We start from the raw sequence: 26,055 nt of genomic DNA on the forward strand, positions 1-26,055 counted from the left end.
TCACCTCTTTAGAGCATGAAAATAAAAATGGCCACACCCCCATCTGCAGCCCTAGAGCTGAAAAATTTCACTATGTGCCAAATTCTGCAGGCTTCTGCTGTGCGTGCCCACACTGATCCTTCTGGGGAAAGGCAGAGGGTTGCTGGGTCATTGTCCTTTGCAGGGCCCCCATACGGAGAGCAGTCACCAGATCAGGCATTGGTTTGCAGTTTATGGTGAACTGAGCTGAGAGCCCCTCCTGGGCTCGCTGACCATAACTGGTTTCACAGCTCCAGTGCTTGGGAACTCTGCCAGCTCAGGCACCCCCATTCTTCCTGTCACCCCAGAGATATTGAGCCCATCGTGTCCCACCTAGGATTCTGCCCCTTTTCATCGCAGCACCTTTCAGGCAGGGATGGCTGTCACTGACGCAGATTTCTAAAGGTTCTGCTTTTTTGTGCTTGGGGTCTACTGTATCACTTTCCAGTAGCTGACTTTCTGAGGCTCCCTACCCTGCCATTTGTCTTCCAGTATATCCCATCAGTTTCATTTCTCCACACCCCTACCTTGCAAAAAGTGTTCACTTTTCTATTTGCAGAATTCCAGCAATTATTTTCTTATATCTCAGGTTGAATTAATAGGTGCTTAGAATGATTTGATATTTATCTAGCTTAATTCAGGGAACCAGATGAAATGAGGTCCCTTAATCTTCCATCATCATTCCTCTCTGAGTACTGACATTTTTGAAAATGGGAAGATCTGTCCAACCCCCAATTCTCAATCTTTCATTAAAATTTCTTAAGCATTGTTTGCAATCACAAGGATAGAGCTAAGAGTGTGTTATGCTAAGTGAATAAAATCAGAGAAAGACAAGTATCGTATGATTTCATTCATATGTGGAATTTGGGAAACAACAGATGAATGTGTGGGAAGGGTGAAAAAAAGAGGAGAGGTGGGGAGGGAAACCATAAGTGCCTCATAACAATAGAGAACAAACAAGGTTATTGAGGGAGATGGGTGGGGGATGGGCTGATAAGGAAGTCAGTTGTTATGATGAGTGCTATGTATTAGATGTAAGTAATGAATCACTAAATTCTACTCCTGAAGCCAATATTACACTATATGTTAACTAACTAGAATTTAAATAAAAATGTATAAGAAAAGAATTTCTTAGGCATTACTGTAATATTTTTGTAAATTTAAAGTACATTCATCTTTTTTATTTCATTTCAGGTTACTTTCGGGGGTAAAAAAGCTCTTTATATTTCAGTTGACAGATGGGAAGGTAACTGTGAGAAACAGTATTGTAGTAACTCATTTGACACATGTAAGTTATTTGTATTTATTGCAAATAATATTAAATAATAGGATTTATGTAAACTGTTCCAAAGCTTTAAAACATTTTGCAATATTAAAATTAATTATGAAATACACTGAAGATCCAAAAGGCAGAATTAAATTGTGCATCTTTACAGTGTTAAGCGAATTCTGAATATTTTTGTTATAGTTACATTTAGTTTCATTTTGTGTTTTCTCTTTTTTAATTCTGTCAGTTCTGTATTGGGAAGCTCTATACTATAAATTTTTTTGATTGTAGTACATTTATTTACTTTATATGTGTTTTTTAAGCCAGAATGAGCCAGAATTCTATATTCTGTAGAAATTAATGCTTACATTATTTCCTTTGAGTTTGAAACTATTTGTTTTATTTTCTTATACTAAGCATACTATTTAAAACAGTCACAAAATAAATACTTCAGTGAAAGAGTATGTATATGAATGTTTATAGAAGGCTTCAAATGTTTGTGGTTTGCTTCTATTACAGAGCTGTTTACGATCAGTGCTAGAACAAATGGCAGCATATGGCCAGGTTGTGTTTCGACTCCAGGAGTTCATCGATGAAGTTATGGGGCACAGCTCTGAAGGCATCTTACCTGGAAATGGTTCTCTTCCTAAGAAGTTGACTGAAGCTCCCTTTAGGACATACCAGGCTTTCATGTGGGCCCTATACAAATACTTCATTAGTTTCAAAAAGGAACTTACGGACATTGAGAAATACATCATTAATAATGGTATTTAAATTTCCTTCCCTTTTTCTCATAGGACACATAAGTCATATTTTGAATGCCATCTATGGTATTAACTTATACAGTGTTTGTAAATAACATGACAAGTAAGTAATACTAAGGATCATTTTAAATTTGTATTTTAAGCCATTCATTCTCTAAAAATGCAAATAGTACAGAAAGTTTACAGTGAAAATTATTCTTCCTATGTTAGTTCTCCAGCCAAGTACTCAGTTCCTCTCCCCTGAGGCAACCAAGTCCTAAGTTTCTTTTGCATCCTTCCAGAAATAACGTAAATATATGCAAGCAATGCATATTCATATATACATACCTAGTAGTCCATTAACTTCTCCTTTCAAATTATTGTCTAATTTAAATTGTGAGGATTATACCATACAAAAATGTAAAGAGCCTCCTCGTTCTTTTTTACAAATTGAGTATTTAATTCTGTGAATATGTCATAGACCAGTCCTCTTTTGATGAACATTTAAGTTGTTTCTAAACTTCAATTGCCAACACTGCTATAGTGATAACCACTTACATGTAAGTAATTATATACATGTGCAGCAAGTTACAGCATAATTCTTCTTTTTAAGATATTTTTTTACTTTTTTTTTTTTATTGTTGTGTTAGTCACTATACACAGTACTTCGCTTTTGATGTAGTGTTCCATGAGTCATTGTTTGCATATAAAACCAAGTGCTCATTGCAGTACATGCCCTCCTTAATACCCATCACTGGGCTACCCCATCCTCCCAGCCCCCCTCCCCTCTGAAACCCTCATATTGTTTCCCAGAGTCCATAGTCTCTCATGGTTTTATCTCCCCCTCTGATTCCCCACCTTCTTTGTCCTTTCCTTCTCCTAATGTCCTCCATGCTATTCTTTATCTTCCACATATAAGTGAAACCATACTGTTTTTCTCTGCTTGACTTATTTCACTTAGCATAATCCCTTCCAGTTCCATCCGTGTCAATGCACATGATGTGTATTCATCCTTTCTGATGGCTAAGTAATATTCCATTGTATACCACATCTTCTTTATCCATTCACCCTTGAAGGGCATCTCAGCTCCTTCCGTAGTTTGGCTATTGTGGTAATTGCTGCTATGAACATTGGGGTGCATGTGCCCCTTCTTTTCACAATGCCTATATCTTGGGGTACATACCTAGTAGTGCCATTGCTGGGTCATAGGGTAGCTCTATTTTTAGCTTTTTGAGGAAACTCCATAGTGTTTTCCAGAGTGGCTGTACCAGCTTGCAATCCCACCAACAGTGTAAGAGGGTTCCCCTTTCTCCACATCCTCTCAAACATTTGTTGTTTCCTCCCTTGTTAGTTTTTGACATTCTGACTGGTGTAAAGTGGTATCTCAATGTGGTTTTGATTTTAATTTCCCTGATGGCTAATGATGTCGAACATTTTTTCATGTGTCTGTTAGCCATTCGTATGTCTTCTCTGGAGAAGGGTCTATTCATGTCTTCTACCCATTTTTTGACTGGATTATTTGTTTTTTGGGGTATTGAGTTTGAGATGTTCTTTATATATCTTGAATACTAGCCTGTTATCTGTAGGGTCAATTGCAAAGATCTTCTCCCATTCCATATGTTGCCTCTTTGTTTTGTTGACTGTTTCCTTTGCTGTGCAAAAGATTTTTATCTTGATGAAGTCCCAGAAGTTCATTTCTGGTTTTGTTCCCCTTGCCATTGGAGATGTGTCTTGAAAGAAGTTGCTGTGGCCAGTGTCAGAGAGGTTACTGCTCTGTTCTACTCTAGGATTTTGATGGATTCCTGGTTCACATGGACGTTTTTAATCCATTTAGTTTATCTCTGTATGGTGTAAGAGAGTGATCGAGTTTCATTCTTTTGTACATAGCTGTCAAATTTTCCCAGCACATTTGTTAAAGAGACGGTGTTTTTTCCATTGGATATTTTTTCCGGCTTTGTCAAAGGTTATTTGACCATAGAGTTGAGGGTCCATATCTGGTCTCTGTATTCTCTTCCATTGATCTGTATGTCTGTTTTTGTGCCAATACTGTGCTGTTACAGTGATCACAGCTTTGTAATACAGCTTGAAATCAGGCAATGGTTGAAACAGAGTCCCCTAGTCCATCTTGTGTCTTCTTCAATTTCTTTCATAGTTTTTCTGAAGTTTCTAGAGTATAGATCCTTTACCTCTTTGGTTAGGTTTATTCGTAGGTATCTCGTGAGTTTTGGTGCTATTATAAATGAAATTCATTCTCTAATTTCTCTTTGTACAGTTACATTGTTAGTGTATAGAAGAGCAACTGATTTCTGTGGATTGGTTTTGTATCCTGCCACATTACTGAATTGCTGTATGATATCTAGTAAACTGGGGGCAGAGTCTTTGGGTTTTCCACATAAAGTATCATGTCATCTATGAAGAGAGAGAGTTTGACTTCTTTACCAATATGAATACCTCTTACTAGACATCCTAGTACTGTGCTGAACAACAGTGGCGAGAGTAGGCTTCCTTGTCATACTCCTGATCTTAACAGAAAGGCTCTCAACTTTTCCCCACTTGAGAATAATGCTCACCGTGGGCTTTTCATGGATGGCTTTTATGATATTGAGAAATAATTCCCTCTTTTCCTACACTCTGAAGAGTTTTAATTAGGAAAGGATACTGTATTTTGTCAAATGCTTTTTCTGCATCAATTGAAAGGACCATGTGATTCTTCTCTCTTCTCTTATTGATTTGTTCAGTATTAATGATTGATTTGTGAATGTTGAACCACCCTTGCATCCTAAGAATAAATCCCACTTGGTCATAGTGAATAATCTTTTTAATGTACTGTTGGATCCTATTGGCTAGGATCTTGTTGAGTATTTTGGCATCCATGTTCATCAGGAATATTAGTCTGTAAGTCTCCTTTTTGATGGTTCTTTGCCTGATTTTGGGACCAAGGTAATGGGGGCCTCAGAGAACAAGTTTAGAGGTTTTCCTTCTGTTTCTATTTTTTAAAACAGGTTCAGTAGAGTAGGATTATTTCTTGTTTAAACATTTGGTAGAATTCCCCAGGGAATCCATCAGGTACTGGACTCTTGTTTTGGGGGAGGTTTTTGATCACTGCTTCAATTTCATTACTGGTTATTGGTCTATTCAGGTTGTCAGTTTTTTTCCTGTTTCAGTCTAGGTAGTCTATAGGTTTCAGAAAAGGCATCCATTTCTTCTAGGTTGCTTAATGTATTGGCATATAGTTGTTGATAGTAATTTCCAAACATTGTTTCTGTTTCCTAGGTGTTAATTGTGATTTCTCCCCTTTCATTCATAATTTTATTGATTTGGGTCCTTTCTCTTTTCTTTTGTATAAGTCTGGGCAGTGGTTTATCAATCTTACTGATTCTTTCAAAGAATCAGCTTCTAGTTTCATTGATGTGTTCTATTGTATTTCTGGTTTCTAATTCATTGATCTCTACTCTGATCTTAATTATATCTCTTTTTTATGGGTGGCTTAGGGTCTATTTGTTGTTCTTCTTCTGGTTCTTTAAGGTGCAAGTTACTTTGTATATTTGGGATTTTTCTATTTTTTTGAATTGGGCTTATCTATTTCCCCCTTAGGACCGCCTTTGCCATATCCCAGAGGTTTTGGACTGATGTGTTTTTGTTCTCATTGGGCTGCAGGCTTTTTCCCATTGTGGATGATATTTGCTGTGGGTCTTTCATAGATAGATTTTATGAAGTTCAGGAATATTCCCTCTATCCCTATACTTTGAAGCGTTTTAATCAGGAACGGATGCTGGATGTTGTCAAGTGCTTTTTCTGCATCAATTGAGAGGACCATGTGGTTCTTCTCTCTTCTCTTATTAATTTGTTCTATCACATTGATTGATTTGCGAATGTTGAACCATCCTTGTAGCCCAGGATGAATCCCACCTGGTCATGGTGGATAGTCTTTTTAATGTGCTGTTGCATCCTGTTTGCTAGGATCTTGTTGAGAATCTTAGCATCCACATTCATCAGTGATATGGTCTGAAATCCTCTTTTTTGGTAGGGTCTTTGCCTGGTATGGGGATCAGGGTAATGCTGGCTTCATAGAAAGAGTCTGGAAGTTTTCCTTCTGCTCAATTTTTTGAAACAGCTTCAGGAGAATAGGTGTTATTTCTTCTTTGAAAGTTTGGTAGAATTCCCCAGGGAATCCATCAGGTCCTGGGCTCTTGTTTTTTGGGAGGTTTTTGATCACTGCTTCAATCTCGTTACTAGATATCGGTCTATTCAGGTTGTCAGTTTCTTCCTGGTTCAATTTTGGGAGTTTATAGTTTTGCAGGAATGCATCCATTTCATCTAGGTTGCTTAGCTTATTGGCATATATCTGTTGATAATAACTTCTGATGATTGTTTCTACTTCGTTGGTGTTAGTTGTGATCTCTCCCTTTTCATTCATAATTTTATGAATTTGGGCTTTCTCTCTTTTCTTTTGGATTAGTGTGGCCAATGGTTTATTGATCTTATTGATTCTTTCAAAAAACCAGCTTCTAGTTTCATTGATACGTTCTACTGTATCTCTGGTTTCTACCTCATTGATCTCTGCTCTAATCTTGATTATTTCCCTTCTTATGTGTGGAGCTGGTTTGATTTGTTGTTGATTCTCCAGTTCTTTAAGGTGTAGAGACAGCTGGTGTATTCTGGATTTTTCAAATTTTTTGAGGGAGGCTTGGATGGCTGTATATTTCCCCCTTAGGACTGCCTTTGCTGTATCCCATAGGTTTTGGACCGAAGTGTCTTCATTCTTATTGGTTTCCATGAATTGTTTCAGTTCTTCTTTGATCTCCTGGTTGATCCAAGCATTCTTAAGCAAGGTGGTCTTTAGCTTCCAGGTGTTTGAGTTCCTTCTGAACTTTTCCTTGTGATTGAGCTCCAGTTTCAAAGCATTGTGATCTGAGAATATGCAGGGAATAATCTCAGTCTTTTGGAATCGGTTGAATCCTGATTTGTGACCCAGTATGTGGTCTGTTCTTGAGAAGGTTCCATGAGCACTTGAGAAGAATGAGTATTCTGTTGTTTTAGGGTGGAATGTTCTGTATATAACTATGAGGTCCTTCTGGTCCAATGTGTCGTTCAATGCTCTTGTTTCTTTATTGATTTTCTGCTTTGATGATCTATTTCTGAGAGAGGTGTGTTAAGATCTCCTACTATTTATGTATTCATATCAATCTGACTCTTTATCTTGATTAACATTTTTCTTATGTAATTGGCTGCTCCCATATTGGGGGCATAGATATTTACATCTGTTAGATCATCTTGGTGGATAGTCCCTTTAAGAATGATGTAGTGTCCTTCTGTATCTCTGACTACAGTCTTTAGTTTAAAATCTAATTTATCTGATATGAGAATCGCTACCCCAGCCTTCTTTTGAGGCCCATTGGCATGAAAGATGCTTCTCCATCCCTTCACTCTCAGTCTGGGTGTATCTTTAGGTTCAAAATGGGTCTCTTGTAGACAATACATGGATGGGTCTTGTCGTTTTATCCAGTCTGCAACCCTGTGTCATTTTATGGGCGCATTTAGGCCATTCATATTGAGAGTGATTATTGATAGATACGTTTTTATTGACATCGTGTTACCTTTGAAGTCTTTCTTTCTGTAGATTGTCTCTATATATCTGTTCAATGCTATTCTTAGGACTTTTCCTCTTTTATAGAACCCCCCTTAATATTTCCTGCAATGTCGGCTTGGTGGTTGCATAGTCTTTTAAGCCTTGCCAGTCTTGGAAACTCTTTATCTCTCCATCCATTTTGAATGTCAGTCTTGCTGGATAAAGTATTCTTGGCTGTATGTTCTTCTCATTTAGTGCCCTGAATATATCTTGCCAGCCCTTTCTGGCTTGCCAGGTCTCTGTGGACACGTCTGACGATATTCTGATGGGCTTTCCTATGTAAGTAAAGAGCCTCTTTGTCCTAGCGGCTTTCAAGAGATTGTATCTACAATTATGATTCCTCAGTTTGACTATCAGGTGCCTTGATGATTTTTGGAATCTATAATCTTGGGTGGAGACCGTTCGGCCTCTAGTACATGAACACTGGTTCTATTCGTGAGATTGGGAAAATTTTCATGAAGAACTTGTTCCACTGTATCTTCTAGACTTCTTTCTTTTTCCTCACCTTCAGGGATTCCAATAATTCTGACGTTGGAACATTTCATGGCATCATTTATTTCCCTGATTTTGTTTTCGTGGCTTCTAAGCTGTTTGTTCCAGGCTTTCTCCTGATCCTTTCTCTCTATCTGTTTGTCCTCCAGATCACTAATTCTATCTTCTGTCTCAGTTACCCTAGCTTTTAGAGAATTTAGATTAGATTGGAACTCATTGAGAGTATTGTGAACCTCATCCCTGGTAGCTTTCAGCTCTGCCCTAATCAATTCCGTTTGGTCATCCATGGCTTTCCCCAACCTAGCTATTGCCTGGATAATTGTTAGCCTGAATTCTCTTTCCGACATATTGTCTATGTTGATAGCCATTAGCTCTGTTGCAGAAGGCCCATCCTCTGTATTTTTCTTCTGTTGGGCATTCCTCCTCCTAGTCATTTTGGTAAGAGATGACTGCACGGATGTAGCTGGATGTATCGACCGTGGTGCAGTCAAGGTGCACCCTGGAACGCTTCTGAGCAATCAGGGTTCCCCACCCAAACGAGAAAAAAAAGAAAAGAAAAAGAAAAAAAAAAAGGGAGAGACAGGAAAAAAAGGGAAGATAAAAGAGAAGGTTCAGCCCAAATGGGCCCCAAGGTAAGATTGATGAAGTATACAAACAAAAACAGACAAAAAGACTGATAAAAGTATATGACAAGAGGGAAAAAAATATATATATATATAATAAATGTATATATATAATATATATATATATATGCAAATAAAGGAAGAACCTCGTCAAAAAGAACCCCAAGTGTAAGATTTATATACTGTCAGTACAAACACAAAAACACAGACACACTGGTGGAAGAAAAAGATGGGAGAGTGGTTATAAATTCTCAGTGTGGGCGAGGAAGGTTGTTTTGATTCTTCCTGGATGTATCTTGATAGCTTTGTTAAAGGACTCAACTTTCCTAAGATAAAGGGGGATTAAAAATTGGTTTACCTATAGGGATAGTATTGAGTGGGGAAAGGGGATTACCTTGAAGTTTAACTCTATATGAATATTAGAATATAAAAATAAAAAAGGAATAAACTGGACTAAACTAAACTAAAATTTAAAAAAAAATTTAAAAAATAGAAACACAGGTGTATGTATCAAAAAGTTCATGTTAGAAAGTTATTATGGAATTTGATGTACTGGACAGCTCACTGTGATGGTAAATAGGTTAAAAAATTATCTATATATAAAAAAAAAAAATGAGCCAGAATAGTGGGAACGAGTTAAAAATAAAAGTTGTCCTATGAAGTAGTGGTGGTGGTTCTCTTGTAGTCTTTTTTTTTTTTTTTTTTCTTTTTCTTTCCTGGTTGGTTTTCTGGGGGAGGGGCCTGCCACGTGGGTTTTCAGTCAATGATGTTCCCTGAGTTAAGTCCTCCCGTCCCCCTCAAGGGGGTGGGCTCTGAGGAAACCGGTTTTTTCAGGCTTCTCTTCTCTGGAGGTTTTTATGTTTGTTCACTTTTTTTTTTCTCTCTCTCGCTTTGACCACTTTTGATGGTTTTTGTAGCTTTAGAGGAAAGCAAACTGCACCCTGACCTCCCTCTCAGAAGCCTCAGCCTGGTCCCCTGTGGGTGCCGCAGAGCCCATCTAAATTTCCCCTTGGCTTCTGGCAGAGCAGGTTCCGAGTCGCGGTCCCTGGGGACGCAGGATCTTCTGCTTGTACCCAAAACCATGGCAGTGGCAGCTCTCTGGGCAGTTCCAGACCACCAGAGAGGTTCCAAGCAGCGATCGCTCACTGAGATTTTCCCGCTGACCCGGGCTGGGAGTGCCTGGTCTTTCTGGGTCTGAGAGCACCAGGCTTGCATACACCTCTGTCAGGGAAGGCTGTGGGTCGTGCGCGCCTCTTAGGCTCTGGTAGCAGGGTGCAGGTCCGAGAGCACCAGGCTGGGCCTTCGCGCACCTCTCTCGGGAGGGTTTGGGGCGCACGCGCGTCTCAGTCTCTGAAATAATGGCGCAGGTCTAAGAGCCCCAGACTGGGCTTTCGCGCACCTCTCTCAGGGGAGGGTGAGGGACGTGCGCATCTCAGGCTCTGTAGCACGGCTCGGCGTTCTGCCGTCTGGCGAGGCTCCCAGCCCCTCACAGGAGCCAGACCCCATGCATTCTCGGGCGCGCTGGCGGCTCAGGGACCAAGACCTGGTTTCTCCGCCACACTCTCTCTGGCTCAGCCCCAGGGGAGGCTGTCCTGGGTCCGGGGACTTAAGCCTCTGTCCCTAGCCGCCCCGATTCCCACAATTCCCCCCCCCCCCCCCGCGATCCTTTGCTCTTTCTGAGTGCTTTCAACCAGTCTCCAAGTTAATGCTGGTCCCCAGATGTAGGGCACTCTCATATTAGGGGTATTACTTTCTAATCGGTCGCCTCTGGTGGCTCCCTCCCCCTTTTGTTTATATTCCGATATCAGTTGGACGTTCCCACTCCGCTTTACCTGCCCACTGGCGTCTTCTGTCCCTGTAGAGATCCTGACGTGTATAATTCTGATCTCAGGCTGATTTCATGGGTGATCAGAGTTCTTTGGTAGTTAATCAGCTCACTTTAGGGTACAGGTTGAAATGGTGCCTTCTCCTACTTCCCCGCCATCTTGTCTTCAACCTCCTTCTGTATCTCTTACTACAGTCTTTAGCTTAAAATCTAATTTGTCTGATCTGAGAATTGCTACCCAGCTATCTTTTGTGGTAATTTGGCATGAAAGATGGTTCTCCATTCCTTCAGTCTGGATGTATCTTTAGGTTCAAAATGAGTTTCTTGTATAGAACATATGGATGGGTCCTGTCTTTTTATCCAGTCTGCAACCGTGTGCCATTTCATTGGAGCATTGAGACCATTCACATTGAGAGTGATTATTGACAAGATACGATTTTTTATCATATTGACTGTGAAGTCCTTGTTTCTGTAGATTGTTTCTATAGATTGCCATCATGTTGCCTGTGAAGTCCTTGTTTCTATAGATTGTCTCTGTAAATCGTCTGTGTTATTCTGGGGGCATTTTTCTTCTTTTATAGAGCCCTCCCCTTAATATTTCTTACAGGGCCAGCTTGGTGGTCACATATTCTTTCAGTTTCTGCCAGTCTTGGAAGCTCCTTGTCGCTCCATCCATTCTGAACGGTAGCCTTGGTGGATAAAGTATTCTTGGCTGCATGTTCTTCTCATTTAGTACCCGGAATATGTCTTGCCACCCCTTTCTGGCCTGTGAGGTCTCTGTGGACAGGTCTGACATTATCCTGATGTTCCTCCCTCTGTACATAAGAAGTCTCTAGGGGAACCTAGCCGTTTTCAAGATTCTTTCCTTGGACCTAAGATTTCCAAATTGTACAATCATATGTCAGGGAGTCAGTCTGTTCTCATTGATCTTGGGAGGGGTCCTCTCTGCTTCATCGATAAGAATGCTCATTTCCTTCTCCAGATTATGGAAGTTCTCAGCTATGATTTGCTCAGATATATTTTCTAGACCTCTCTCTCTCTCCCCAGCCCTCAGGGATTCCAATAGTTCTGACATTAAAATGATTCATTGCATTATTTATCCTATCAGTCTGATTTCTTGGGCTTTAATCTGTTTTTTCCCATGCCTCCTTGGGTTCCTTCTTTTTTATCATCTTATCTGCTAGCTCACTAATTCGTTCTTCTGCCTCATTTATCCTGGCTGTCAGAATATCCAGTTTAGAGAGCATCTCACTCACAGCATTTTAAGTTCGGCCTGATTAGATCTCATTTCTGTCCTTAAAGATTCTATATTGTCACTAATATTTTTCTCAAGGCTAGATACAGACTTCATAATTGTGACTCTGAAGTCTATTTCTGACATCTTGCTTATATTCATATCCATTCGGTCTGTGACAGAGGCCACAGTTTCTGATTCTTCTCTTTCTTGGGGGTTCCTCTTCTTAGTCATTCAGTTGGAGGGTGGTTGTGGGAATGTAGAGTCCAAAGTATTAACCATGACGCAAGCAAGATGCACCTGGTTTAAAGGAACCTTAGGGCTGTCATCGTTTTATTCTTCCAGCCTGTCTTCTGCGGGAGGGGCCTGCCACACTGTTACTCAGGCAACCTTGCTTGCGCAGACTTACCTTGCCCCCTAGTGGGGGAGTGGGGGAAGGAGGCCCTCAGTGAAAACCATTTTTTGAGGGGCTTTTGTTCTCTGATGGCATCTCTTCCCAGAGCCAGAGCACAAGTGACTGATTCCAAACCTCTCAGAATAGAGAAATCACAGTGTGCTCTTCACTGAGTTCACCAGGCCACACTATCTCCCTTTCTGTCTGCGCTGCTAAAAACCACAGCCTCTCCAGTTGTGCATCCCACAGCAACCAGGCCTGGGCCCATCTCTGCCCTTTGTGTTTCTAAAACCACAGGCCACCCAGGTTCACACACGCACACCCACGGCTCCTGGATCCTGTCTGGGGGCTGCACTAAAGTCCTTTCCCCACCACTACTGGTCTGCAAGTCTGTGCCCAGGCCCCAGCCCAGAAGCCTTTGTTCTCCAGTGTTATATCCCTCCCCCTTCTATTTATCTTCCGATATCTACAAGCAGAATTTTGGCTCCCTGCATCATACCTCAAGACCGTGGGATATATTCTGTTTGTAGAGATCTAGATATATGTTCTTAGATGTCAGGCTGATTTTGTGGGTATTCAGAATCATTTGGTAGATATCCAACTAAATTCAGGGGACCAATTAAAATCAGATCCCCTAGTCCTCCTCCATCTTTTCCCATCCCTATAGCATAAATTCTTAATGGAATTCCTATGTTATGTGATGGCATGTGATGTGTGTGTGTAATGGCATGTGTGATTTTGATACATATCGCCCATGGTTCTCCATAGAGACTAGTTGCCAGCAATGGATATGAATATCTGTTTCCTCACCCTCTTGCCAATGAACAGTGTGTTTTCAACAGTGTATTATCAAACAGGTATAAAATGTTAACCAGTGTCAGCTTTCCCTTGCCCTCTACTTTCATTTTCAACTACTACAAAAAATAGTACCCAAAAGTCCTGGGTTCCCATCACCTAACTTCTCCCAATAATTCCCACCCTAACATAATCGTATTAGGTTATCCAAACTAGGAAATTGACATTGGCACAATACATTAATTGGTCTGCAGACCTGACATGAATTTCACCAGTTTTATAGGTATTTGCTGTTTTGTGGGGATGGGAGTAATATCTTCATGTATAGTTCTGTGACACTTTATCACATGTATATATTTGTATATCCTCTTCCATCTTCAGGATACAGAGTTCTGCCATCCCCATGAAAAAACTTATTCTTGTTCCCCTTTGTAGTAACCACCCCCTCACTAATAAAGTAGCCCACTGAAGTCTGTTTTTTATTTGCCCAATATAGCTTTGTTTTCTTTTATTATAATTGAGGTTAAATATCTCTATATGTTTTTTTTTTAAAGATTTTATTTATTTATTTGACAGAGAGAGATCACAAGCAGGCAGAGAGGCAGGCAGAGAGGAGGAAGCAGGCTCCCTGCTGAGCAGAGAGCCCGATGCGGGGCTCGATCCCAGGACCCTGAGATCATGACCTGAGCCGAAGGCAGCGGCTTAACCCACTGAGCCACCCAGGCGCCCCAAATATCTCTATATGTTTAAGAATCACTTTTATTTCCTCTCCCCTTAACTGTTAGTTCCTTTACACATTATTTTTCTTCTGAGCTGTTTTTTCTTTCTTTAGGGAAATTAGCTCCTTATGATATGAGATTAAAACCCACCAGTTTGCCATGTCTTTCCATAAGTGACTTAGCATTTATATCACATTCTCAATGCAGATACTCTTCCTTGCTAATGAGTTTGATTTCTTAATATTTTGCAGACACTACAATAACTCTTGCAATAGTGGTGGACAAGTTGTCACCTCGACTGGCTCAGCTCAAGGTTCTGCATAAAGTATTTAGTACTGGAGTAGCAGAAGTTCCACCTGACACTCGAAATGTTGTTCGGGCATCTCACCTACTCAACACACTGTACAAGGCCATTCTCGAATATGACAATGTTGGAGAAGCCTCTGAGCAAACAGTACGTAAGACCTTCATCCTAAGTTGTATGACTCCATTCTGTTCAGCCGAAGGAGTGGTAGACAGCCTATTATAGCTCTTTGTAAAAATAGGGCTTAAATCACGCTGTGTCAGACAGCTGTTCAGAGTTTTTAAACACTGAAAAAATAAAAAATTAGTTTAAAAATTAGCCTCTAAATTCAAGGCTACAAGAAACCAGCTTCTTGGCTTTAATCACAGAGGTCATGGGAGGGTGCAACAAGGACAAAGCAAAACATAAAAGCTAGATTTGAAAAATAGCTAGCTGACTTATATAGATATTTGCAACAGCTCTTTTTTCAATAAAAATACAAATCTATTATATAAGGTATCTAGAGTAGTCAAATTTCATAGAAACAGGAAGAATGGTTCTGCCACAGACTGGGGAGAGGAGAAAAGGGAAGATATTTAATAGGTACAGAGTTTGGGTTTCTCAGCATATTGCCAGAGATCTGTTTTCACAACAATATAAATATACTTAACACTACTGAATTGTACACTTAAAAATGCTTAAGATAGTGTATTTTTGTGTTACTTTTTTTGATCACAATTTTTAAAAAGTTCAAGAGAATATAATCTAGAAAGCTGCATGTTTGTTTGAATACACATTTTAGGTCTTTCCTAGTTTATTGATATAACTGTTTTCTCACCATTTTAGTACTTTACTTCAGTATAAAACCAGTTGATTTCTTTCAGCTATGCAGTTTTTTTCCTACTGGAAAAATGAAAAATGTAAATAGTAAAATGAAACCATTTCCTTATTCTTTTTAAGATTTTATTTATTTGTCAGAGAGAGAGCAGAAGCAGAGGGAGAAGGCAGGCAGAGGGAGAGGGAGGCAGGGGGAGACGCAGACTCCCTAGCTGAGCAAGGAGCCTTATATGGGACTCGATCCCAGGACCCTGGGATCCTGACCTGAGCTAAAGGCAGCCGCTTAACTGACTGAGCCACCCAGGCATCTCTCATTTCCTCATTCTTGATGGACATTTTGCTAATAGCGTACATTAGGTAGGGTAGCTGTACCTGATTTTGGATTATCCAGCTTAGAGCTGTTTTCCCTCTTTAACTTTCACTCTCAAGAGAATCCTGGTATGGACTACAGACAATGTCGTCATCTCATATTAGGTGAGTTTTCATAAGGATTTTATAGGATATGTTTTGGATTTTTACTTTCTTTGTGTCAAAAAACAGAAATCCGATCACCTTTTTAAAAGGTGTTTCAGAGGGGTGCCTATATGGCTCAGTTGGTTAAGCATCTGACTTGATTTTGGCTCAGGTCGTGATCTCAGATTTGTTAAGATCAACCCCCCTCTCACCCCCGTCAAGCTTCATGCTCTGCATGGAGCCTCCTCAAGATTCTCTCTACCTCTCGGTATCTGCCCCCTCATGCACATGCTCTCTCTCTTTCTCTCCCTCTCTTTAAAAAAAAAAAAAAAAAGTATATCAGAAATGTTTAAACTTCATTTTATCCAGAGGCAAGGGAGTTCTGAGAATTGACTTTGTCCTCAGGTTTCACTACTCTTCTCTCTCTGGGTGGAAACGGTGCGACCCTACCTGCAGATTGTGGATGAGTGGATCGTGCATGGGCACCTATGTGACTGCGCAAGGGAGTTCATCATCCAGAGGTCAGGTCCCATGCACATCTTGGGAAGTGTGGGGTGCTGCTTGTACCTCTTTTCTCTCACAGGAAAATCATGCAATTTTGTTAGTTCAGGTAATACTGGGGGAGACCAGTGTGAGTGACAGAGCTGTGTTTTTACCATAAACAAGTTCTTTTACATTTTTATAGGAGATGTCAGGTACCAAAAAAAGTTTCCAAATTTTAATGTCCGTTTACAGCTTTTCTTAGCAAATTCTTTTTTTTTAAATGGTAATGTGTTTATAGTTCGCTGGTACTATAAAAGGCACATTGCTTCCCATAGAATGAATTTAGGTGATATCAAATGACTTCAACTAATTCCCATTATAATTATCGATAGGATAAAAGATATGAAAATATTACAAAAAAAATATTTCTCCAAATTGGCTATGTTTTTTTGTTAACCTTCTTAGTATAATATTAAATAAAACAATTATGAAAAATCATAATTCATTTATTATGATTTTCCCTTCAGTTAATTGATTTTTCTGAACAGAATCATACAAACTACAATGTGTAGAACTCTCTTAACTCAGTTTTAAATTATGCAGTCTGTTTAGATATATGGTTTTTATGGATAGCTATCCATTTAATCAGGAAGGAGAACATTAAGTCCTTACAGCTCTGAAAAGGTAACCCTTTTATGCAGTGCTCATATAAACTAGCAGGCCTTCTCTGAGTCATGTGTGTCATTATATTGTTTTTCATTGATTTTACATGATAATTTTTGTGAAAATGGGATTCTGGTTGTTCTTAAAGGGTGATGAGTGAGCACTGTTTCATTGTTAAAAGCAGTTCAGTTAAGAATCTATGTGGAGGGACGTCTGGGTGGCTCAGTTGGTTAAACATCTGCCTTTGGCTCAGGTCATGATCTCAGGGTCCTGGGATGGAGTCCTGCATCATGCTTCCTGCACAGCTGGGAGTCTGCTTCTCTCTCTGACTTCTGCTCCCCCTGCTTGTCCCCTCGCTGTCTCTCTGACAAATGAATAAAATCATTTTCTTAAAAAAAAAAAAAAATCTATGTTGAGGGCCACCTAGGTGGTTCCGTCAGTCAAGTGTCCAACTCTTGATTTCAGCTCAGGTCTTAATCTCAGGATCTTGAGATCAAGCCCCATGTTGGACTCCATGCTGGGTGTGGAGCCTACATAAAAAAAAAAAAAAAAAAAAAAAAACCTATGTAAAAAAAAAGAGCAGTCTAGAGATTATTTTTGTAAGAAATGACAAAATAGGTAAATTTTTATTCCACCTGTAAAGAGAATCAAAGTAATCATATTTTGTTTAATTCCAATTCAGGAAACTTTCTACTTAGTTAAATTTTACCTGCGCCATTCAGAGTATTTATCCACTTCTCTGTGTTGAACTGAAGTCAAATGAAACCTCTGCACCATTTGCCTGAAGATTGCTTCATTTTACTAATAATAGATATTACTGTGTTTTGGAATGTCTGGGCAACGTTCTCAGCTAGAACAGACATGTTGTTTTTATGGCAGAAAAGTTGACTTTTATAATTCTTTTGAATCTCTATAGAAACAAAAATGTTCCAGTAAATCACAGAGACTTTTGGTATGCAACTTATACACTATACAGCGTATCGGAAAAGACAGAAAATGAAGAAAAAATGAGTGATAATGCTAGTGCAAGTTCTGGCAGTGACCAGGGGCCCTCCAGCAGGCAGCATACCATGGTGTCCTTCCTCAAACCTGTCCTTAAGCAGATAATTATGGCTGGCAAGTCAATGCAGCTGCTGAAGAATCTGCAGTGTGTGGAGAGCACCACATCCCAGGACACAGCCAGAGGTAGCAGTTTCCTTCTTCCTATATCACTCAGCATTCAGGCATCTGTTCTCTCTTTACTCTTGTCATCCTGAGATAGATAGTAATTATTTTGTAGTTTGAAAATTATTAAAGCCTTTTATTTTTGTGGAAATTATGCCCTTGATCAAATTAGTGCTCCTGATTAAAAAGATTGTCCTCACTGGAAACTTTTAGCACTGTGTTTCAAAGGCAGTGATAGCAGTGATAATAAGTTCCACATACCAAATACCAAATTATACCAAAAATACTATATTAAGATAAAACTACTTAATATTTCTTAACATTACTTACTGTTATATACCAGAACGCAGTTCACTGTACATATTTTTTTATGTTTCAGATGCAGAAAGAAAAAGCTTATATACCCTGTTTCTGGAATCTGTACAGTCACGTCTTCGACATGGAGAAGATTCTACTACACAGGTCCTCAGTGAGCAGCAGGCAACCAAAGAGAACCTAATTAAGATGCAGTCCATTGCTGAAAGACATCTTGAACTGGATGATGTTCACGATCCACTCCTGGCAATTAACTTTGCAAGGTGATGCATACCTGTAAGATTTTGGAGGATTGAAATAGAATCTGTGCAGTTACTATTTAGTAACCATTTATTTCTGCCAGGTAGGGCTTTTCAACTAAAAATAAAAATCTTTGTAGCTTATCTTTTCTAATGAATGGAATGCAAGAAGACATTGCATTCAATTTGGTCTCCTTGTTTGTTAAAGTCCACAGACTTTCATGTGCCCTATATCCGTTGGGAGTTGCTGTTGCTCAAACAGAAGATATTTCTGAAAGTCTGGGTCGTGTGCAGGCATCAGATAAACACATACACACACACACACACACACACACACACCCTGCTTAAAATGCATCTTGGCCCTTAGGTGTTTTTAGGTGCATAGCCTAATGAAGTAATCATTAATACCCACACAGCACCCTATTATCTAATGGCCATTTCACTGCCTGAAGCCAGTAGCTAAAAAAAACCTACCCAGTACTTGACCCTTAAGGCAGAAGTGGCTGAAAAACTTTCATTGAAGGATATTTTGGGGGGAAAAGTTTCTTTCTGTAATAGTTGGTACTTTTAACACTAAATATAAAAATGGGACTCTGAAGTTTTGATTAAGGGAATTCTGTTGACAGCAGCTCATAAAAAGAGACATTTTTTTTCCTAAAGGTTGTATTTGGAACAGAGTGACTTTCATGAGAAGTTTGCTGGTGGAGATATATGTGTGGATAGATCATCAGAATCTGTGACGTGCCAGACTTTTGAGTTAACACTGAGATCTTGCCTCTATCCTCATATTGATAAGCAATACCTAGAGTGCTGTGGAAACCTCATGCGAACTCTAAAAAAAGATTACAGGTATAAGGGAGTAGTTTAAACTAGATAGCTTATTGTACTTTAAGAACAGTTGAAATTGGGGCGCCTGGGTGGCTCAGTGGGTTAAGCCGCTGCCTTCGGCTCAGGTCATGATCTCGGAGTCCTGGGATCGAGCCCCGCATCGGGCTCTCTGCTCAGCGGGGAGCCTGCTTCCTCCTCTCTCTCTGCCTGCCTCTCTGTCTGCTTGTGATCTCTCTATCAAATAAATAAATAAAATCTTTAAAAAAAAAAAAAACAGTTGAAATTATTTTAAAACCTGTATTTCAAGTTAATCATTAATTTTAATTGAGTAGGAAATGGGTATTTAGTAAATGGTTTTCTTTTGAGAGAATCAACTAATCGTCAGTGTTTCACACCATTATATTGCAAAATTTAATCCTTTGTATCTGAGACTCTGTCCTGAAAGTAATGCAGAAAAAACTTGTTGCACAAAAATACCCATCAGAAAGTTTTCTGTCAGAGGGAAGAACATGAAATTACTTAGTAATGGATGACTAGTTCTTTAAATAAAAGCATATCCATGTCATGTATGAACTTTATAAAGTTCATGTTATAAATTATGTTTATCCAGAGTTTTAAATAATGTAAAATGTTCTTAAAGCTTAAGAAGCAGAATATATAATATGGTGGGAACTATTTTTTTAATGCATAGAAAAAAAGACTGGAAAGAAATACCCCAATATTAACAATAGAAATTCACTATGAATAGCAGGCTTTGGACTAACTTTAGTTTGTTTTACTTTTTTGACATTTCCTATCCTTCTACAATGTTATAGAAAAGTAATTTATTTCTGACTATTAAAGGCAGCCATATACTGTTTTTGTTATTTTATAACTCTTTAAAAGTTGTTAATGTTTCTGTTTTTACTAAATGTAGAATGTAAACCTATTTCAAAATTAGTTTACAAAAATAGTTTACAAAAACTGGTACTTGTCCAGAGTTCTGTCTCATGAGTATAAGATCTTTCTGTCACTTATTTTCTCTCCATTTAGGTTGGTTGAGTACTTACAGGCCATGAGGAATTTTTTCTTAATGGAAGGTGGAGATACCATGTATGACTTCTATACATCAATTTTTGATAAAATAAGAGAAAAGGAAACCTGGCAGAATGTGTCTTTTCTTAATGTCCAGCTTCAAGAAGCAGTAGGACAACGGTATCCTGAAGATAGTTCACGGTAAAATATAGGAGGCACCTTTTTATTTTAAGTAATATAAAATTATCCATGAACAACAGATTCTGGGTTTTTTTACATATGAATTTTTACATATATGTTCTTCTATGAATTTTTGTTCTATGAATTTTTACATAATATTATTTAATCTTCACATTAACCCTATGAATTTTGCAGTATTATTTTTCATATTATAAAACCAAAGCAGAAGATAGCTAAATGATTTGCCCACTAAATAAAAGATGATAATATGAGGCCATGTAGGCTGTCAGGGTTTCATGGCCTCCCTCACAAGACTGGAGTCAGTGCTAGCCATTGGGTGTGGCACCTCTCTGTTCCACTGGCCTTGCCCTCCAGCCAGCTGTGCTGACCTCCTTACATAGGAGTCTTAAGCGATGTTCTGAGACAATGAGAACAAAACCCTAAGGGCTTGCTGAGGCCTGAGCTCCAGGCTTTATAGACCTTCACTTCCACCACATGCTGTTGGTCAAACCAAATCACAGGTCAGCCCAGGTTTAGGAGTGGAAAATAAATTCCAGGTTTAGGAGTGGAAAATAAAGCCCAGGTTTAGGAGTGGAAAATAAATTCCACCACTTACTGGACAGAGTTGCATGTTTTCAGACTGTTACATCATCCCTAGTGGTCTAGTGGCTTTCTCAAGCTCTTATGTCAGCTTATGCCCTGCTGTGGAGCTAATCAGCCCTGTCTCCCTATCAGTCTGCCTGCTGAACATTCAACTCACCCAGGTCTATGGGCTGGTACCACCAGATCTTTGTGAAGCAGACTCATCTTCTACACTTCCTGGCGATCCTTTTTCCTTCTCCATGTCCCTGCTCAGCTCTCTTACTTGGCTTCCTTTCTCGGCTCCCTCACTGGTCCTTCAAAAATAGTAGTCATAATAATTAACGTGACATGCCAGACAAAGCATTCCTTTCCTCACAGACATGCCAGGTTACCAAGCTACTACTTAGTGGATTCATTCCTTATTTATTACCTTTAATTCATCCATAAAAGCAGAATTTTTATCAGTTATGTGGTTAGTAAAAGCAGACTAACAGCTGAAGGAATTTGTGCCCAGCAACCCCCCAGGAAAAGTTGTTTTTCACTACCAGCAGAAACTCATGGATTTGTTATGTTTAATACCACAGTCTATTATAGTTTTTGTTTTTTTGTTGCTCAGACTCGAATTTTTAGCCAGAGGGAACCCCTTCATATGACCCTAATAATTTCAGAGAGTCCTTACTTTCAGGACTAGACAGACTGTGTACAGGCTTGTCCTGTGCACCTTCTGCCTTAGGCCTGTACACCTCTCCCAGGAGCACTGGGCCCATCTATTTGGTGGCTTAAAAAGCCCTTTATCGGGTGCCAGAGTATTCATCAGTATTGGATTGTCAGTACTACTAGGTTTTCTCGGTGGAGAGAGAAATGAAATGTGTAGGAAAAGTAAATTAATCATAATTTCATATTGATATTTCTAGTTTATATTAAAGATTAGTTTTCACTTCTTTCTTTGTATATCCTTTTTTTTTAAGATTTTATTTATTTATTTGACAGAGAGAGAGATTACAAGTAGGCAGAAAGGCAGAGAGAGGGAGGGAAGCAGGCTTCCCGCTGAGCAGAGAGCCCTATGCGGGGCTCGGTCCCAGGACCCTGAGATCATGACCTGAGCTGAAGGCAGAGGCTTAACCCACTGAGCCGCCCAGGTGCCCTCTTTGTATTTCTTCTCTTGAGTGCTTATTAACACACTGACATAACTAATGGTTTTTTAAATTCTATAATATTTAATAGTTCCAAAATAACCATAATAGCAAGAAGCCCACTGAGAGTTTAAATTACTGTTTGTGATTGTTTTCTCTTCCTACACTGTCAAATTATCAGAATATTCTATTTCAAGGTTACTTGGAATAATTCTCCATGTGATTATGCCACCAATTTAACATAGGGTCAAGTTCATTTGTTTTAGTTTATTTTCTACTTTTAGGAACTGCTTTGTTTTATTTCTTGATTCAATTTTGTTTCTTAATTATGTAAGCAGCTGTGTATTTCCCAAGTTAAAATCATTGGTACAGTGATACTTCTAGGAAGATCTGTCTTCTGTTTCTGTTTCTGCCCTTTTCCTCCCTTTCCTTTAGGCAACTGTTGCATGTAATACAAAAGGTAACATGCATTGCCCACTCTGGCATCTTTATTTTTCATTATGTTACTAATGTATCTTACACCCACTCCATTTGTAAGCTAGAGAGCTTGTCCTTACTCCTTTACAGCTGACTGGCTTTCCACTGTATTCTTTCAATCAGTTGTTCTTTTGGTGGGCATTTGGGTTTCTGTTTTTCTGCTGTGCATATCTGCAATGACTGAGTAGTCTTGTACATCTCATTTCATATTTTTGCCAGTGTAACTTTGGAATATATTCCTAGAATGGGATTGCTGGGTAAAAGGGTAAATGTGTATATAATTCTGCTAGCTATTCCCAAATTTCTCTTCATATGGACTGTCTTATTTCTGATTCCCACCAACAATGTGTAGAGTGACTTTCTCCACAGCCTTACCAATAGAATAGGTTGTCAGACTTTTGGAATTTTACCAGTCTGATGAGAAACGGTATCTAAGTATAGTTTCCATTTTAATTGTTCTAATAAGAGTGAGCTTTATCATCTTTCCATATGTTTATTTTTGAATTTTTTAATGTAAACTATCCATATCTTTTGCCACCATTTCTGTTAGTATCAGGTTACTGGTCTCTTATTCTCTCCATTTTTAGAAGCTGTTTATATTATATATGTTTCCCAGTTAGACATTTGTCCTTTCATTCTGCTTATGGTATAATAATTTGTTGTTGTTTTGTGATACAGATTTTTTTAGTTCTATAATTTACCAGTCTTTTCTCTTACTACTTTTAGGGTTTGAGTTAAGAAAGTTTTACCTGCGGCACCTGGTGGCTCAGTTGGTTAGGCAGCATGACCTGCCTTCAGCTCAGGTCATGATCCTGGAGGTCCAGGATCAAGTCCCACATCAGGTTCCCTGCTCAGCAGGGAGTCTCCTTCTCCCTCTCACCTCTCCTGTCTCCTGGTCTCTCTCTCATTCTCTCTCTCTCTCTCAAATAAATAAATAAAATCTTTTTTTAAAAAGTTTTACTTTTTCCCAGGTTACAAAGAAATTCACCCATCTTTTCTTCTAATACTTGAATAGATTGTTTTTACATTTGATATTGATCCATTTGGAATTTATCCAGCTAAAAACATGAGAAATAGATCTAGTTTTATCTTTTTCTAAATGACTGATTGGTTCCCATCACTTATTTCTTTTCTTTTCCCATCACTTATTTCTTTAAAAAAAAATCCATCTTTCCTGCATTTATTTGACATGCCCCTTTATCATTAAATTTTCATATGTACTTGAATATCTTTCTAGATTTTCCATTCTATTTCCCTGTTCTATTTATTGATGTGCTGATAATATCCTGTTTTAATAATAGGGCTTTCTTGGCTATCCTTGTTTATTTTTCCAAATGTACTTTATTGTCAACTTGTCTGGCTCCACCAAAACAAAAACTCTGATGGTATTTTTATTGAGATTGCATTCTATTCCTAGATTAATTCAGGAGAAGTGAGCCACCCCTTCCGCTGTGGCTTCGATATGTTATAAGCAGCACTCTGCATCCTCAGGCTTGCTGTCTGGCCCTCCAGTCTCCCTCTCAATTCCAGCATCAGTGCCAATGCTGCTCCCCTGCCCTGCCTAGAATCCCTGCCTTACAACCCTTCCACATCCCTCTTGCTCTTTCTGTAATCTCTCTCTGGGCCTCGTGCTTCCCACCTGCCTTTGGCACAGCCTCAGTACTCCTGCCTGGGACTTCCAGTCCCTATTAATGGCTTTAGTGACCCCTTATGCACCATCAGTACCTTTAGCCTAGGTGCCTGCACAGGCAGCAGCTTGTGGCTACACTCAGATGTCATGTTTCCAAAACTGAGCTCATCACTATCAAGCACTATTGTTCATCCCAATACCCAAAAGCAGTGTGGCTCACCCTAGATTCCTTCCTCTGTCCTAGCTCCCACACCTCCCTGGTTGTTCAGTTCTGCCTCCTAGGTAACATTTCCCCTTACTGCTCAGTGCTTACTCAAGAGCTCCTCCCTGACACCTCCTGTCTCTGTGTCTCAGCTTCACTCCCTTCCATTTGACCCAGACAGGGCCACCAGAGTGACTACAGTGTTACAGCAACTCCCTCCACCAGTTGTATTCAGGCTCATTGGCTCCTTGTAACAGATGGGCTGAGCTCTTTCTCATGAGAGGGCAAGTTTTACTATCTGGTTCATTTCCCAGCCTCAATTCTAGTATGTGTACACATACAGACACATCATATTTTCCTACCAAACTTTTCATTTCAGGAATTTGGAATATTTCTGGTTTGCTGAAGAGCTATACTTTCCCTGCTTTATAGCTTCCTCCAGTTTTATGCTCTTCTATTTGCATGGCCTGGCAATGGTCTGTTCTCCTACAAAGTCCTGCTTGGCCTGGATTGGTGCAGCACTGTGTGTCTGCTTTGGGATTTTCTCTGGGGATTGACTTTCTTTCACCTGCTTGGCATGGTGACTGACAAATAAGGTATTCTGTAAGTGCCTACTAAGTATGCAGTGGAGGCACATAACTTACAAGCTAAAAAAAAAAAAAATACTAACTAGTGCCTGTGACATGGAATGAACTGACTAATTTATAAGTAACACACTGTGCTTTCCATCTCTGGTTGTTTCCGTGGTCTGCATCCTGGTTTCATCACTTGATGCCCGTGTTATTGTGGGAAAGTTACATCATTTCCCAGTCCACTTACAGGACTACTGTGAGAATTAAATGAGTAAGGGCAGTTAATTGCCCATGTGGCACCTGGTGCAAAGATGTTTCCATGCACATTTGTTGCTTCTTTCTTTTGAGAGTCACATTCAAACCAGTGTTAGAAAAGAGTAGGTAAAGCAGTGTGTATACACCTTTGCTTTAGGCCCCACTGCTGTCGACGGACTTGAACACACTGTCCAGGGCAACGAGCAGTCTCCCTCCACCGCCCTGTTGCCTGAATTTTATCTGTATTAAGCACCCAGCCTGTTACCATTATATCTTCTTCCTTGAGGTCATCTTTTTTCCTAACTTACTACATATAAGTATCTCTTCTCTTTCACAGCTAAACCCATTATTAAAAAACTTTGCTCCTCTTACTTCTAAAACCAAATTTCTATCCTGGAATACATGATAGAAAACCTTTATTGAAATATTTGCATTCCTTTTATGAAATATGTCTTATTTGAAATATGATATAAATGTTAAAATGCTGATGGTTTTTTAAAGAGTATTTTTATTTGAGCTTAGTACTTTCACAAACTAAAACTGAAATTTCTTTGTCTAGGCTGTCTATATCTTATGAAAATATTGACACAACCAAGAAGAAACTCCCTGTTCATATCTTAGATGGTCTGACCCTGAGCTATAAGGTACGTGCTGATATATTTTGTAAGAATATTGTTTTCTATTAAATTACACCATGCAAGTAATAGGTAGGTTACTTTCTACTCTAATTTTCTGTTTTTGTTTTCATAGATCCCATGGCCTGTGGATATTGTTATAAGTTTGGAATGTCAAAAAATTTATAATCAGGTGTTCCTTCTCTTATTGCAAATAAAATGGGCAAAATATAGTCTGGATGTTTTACTGTTTGGTGGTAAGATTTATTTTCAACAGATAAATTATAGTTGCATTTTAGCCCTGAAATAAAGAAATGGGTAATCTTTGGTCATTTTTTATGTATACACAAGTGCCCAGATGACAAGTATTTATAGGAACAGTTTTGCAGTTG

The 26,055-nt window shown here is 39.1% G+C and overlaps 1 protein-coding gene across 4 annotated transcripts in view; it reads left to right on the top strand.

The window, feature by feature from the left end:
- Window positions 1–26,055, top strand: part of TUBGCP5 (tubulin gamma complex associated protein 5) — an 83,202-nt gene that overhangs the window by 43,953 nt on the left and 13,194 nt on the right. For all 4 annotated transcript variants that reach the window (XM_032843085.1, XM_032843087.1, XM_032843086.1 and 1 more), the window contains 10 exons: window positions 1,213–1,306; window positions 1,805–2,051; window positions 13,991–14,193; window positions 15,718–15,833; window positions 17,375–17,643; window positions 18,002–18,200; window positions 18,837–19,025; window positions 20,037–20,219; window positions 25,609–25,693; window positions 25,800–25,920. In XM_032843085.1, coding sequence (XP_032698976.1) covers window positions 1,213–1,306; window positions 1,805–2,051; window positions 13,991–14,193; window positions 15,718–15,833; window positions 17,375–17,643; window positions 18,002–18,200; window positions 18,837–19,025; window positions 20,037–20,219; window positions 25,609–25,693; window positions 25,800–25,920 — 1,706 coding nt within the window. The remainder of the gene's footprint in view (window positions 1–1,212; window positions 1,307–1,804; window positions 2,052–13,990; window positions 14,194–15,717; window positions 15,834–17,374; window positions 17,644–18,001; window positions 18,201–18,836; window positions 19,026–20,036; window positions 20,220–25,608; window positions 25,694–25,799; window positions 25,921–26,055) is intronic.

This window comes from Lontra canadensis, unplaced genomic scaffold (genome assembly GCF_010015895.1).
Source record: "Lontra canadensis isolate GAN:19392208 unplaced genomic scaffold, GSC_riverotter_1.0 scaffold135, whole genome shotgun sequence".
Classification (NCBI taxonomy): domain Eukaryota; kingdom Metazoa; phylum Chordata; class Mammalia; order Carnivora; family Mustelidae; genus Lontra; species Lontra canadensis.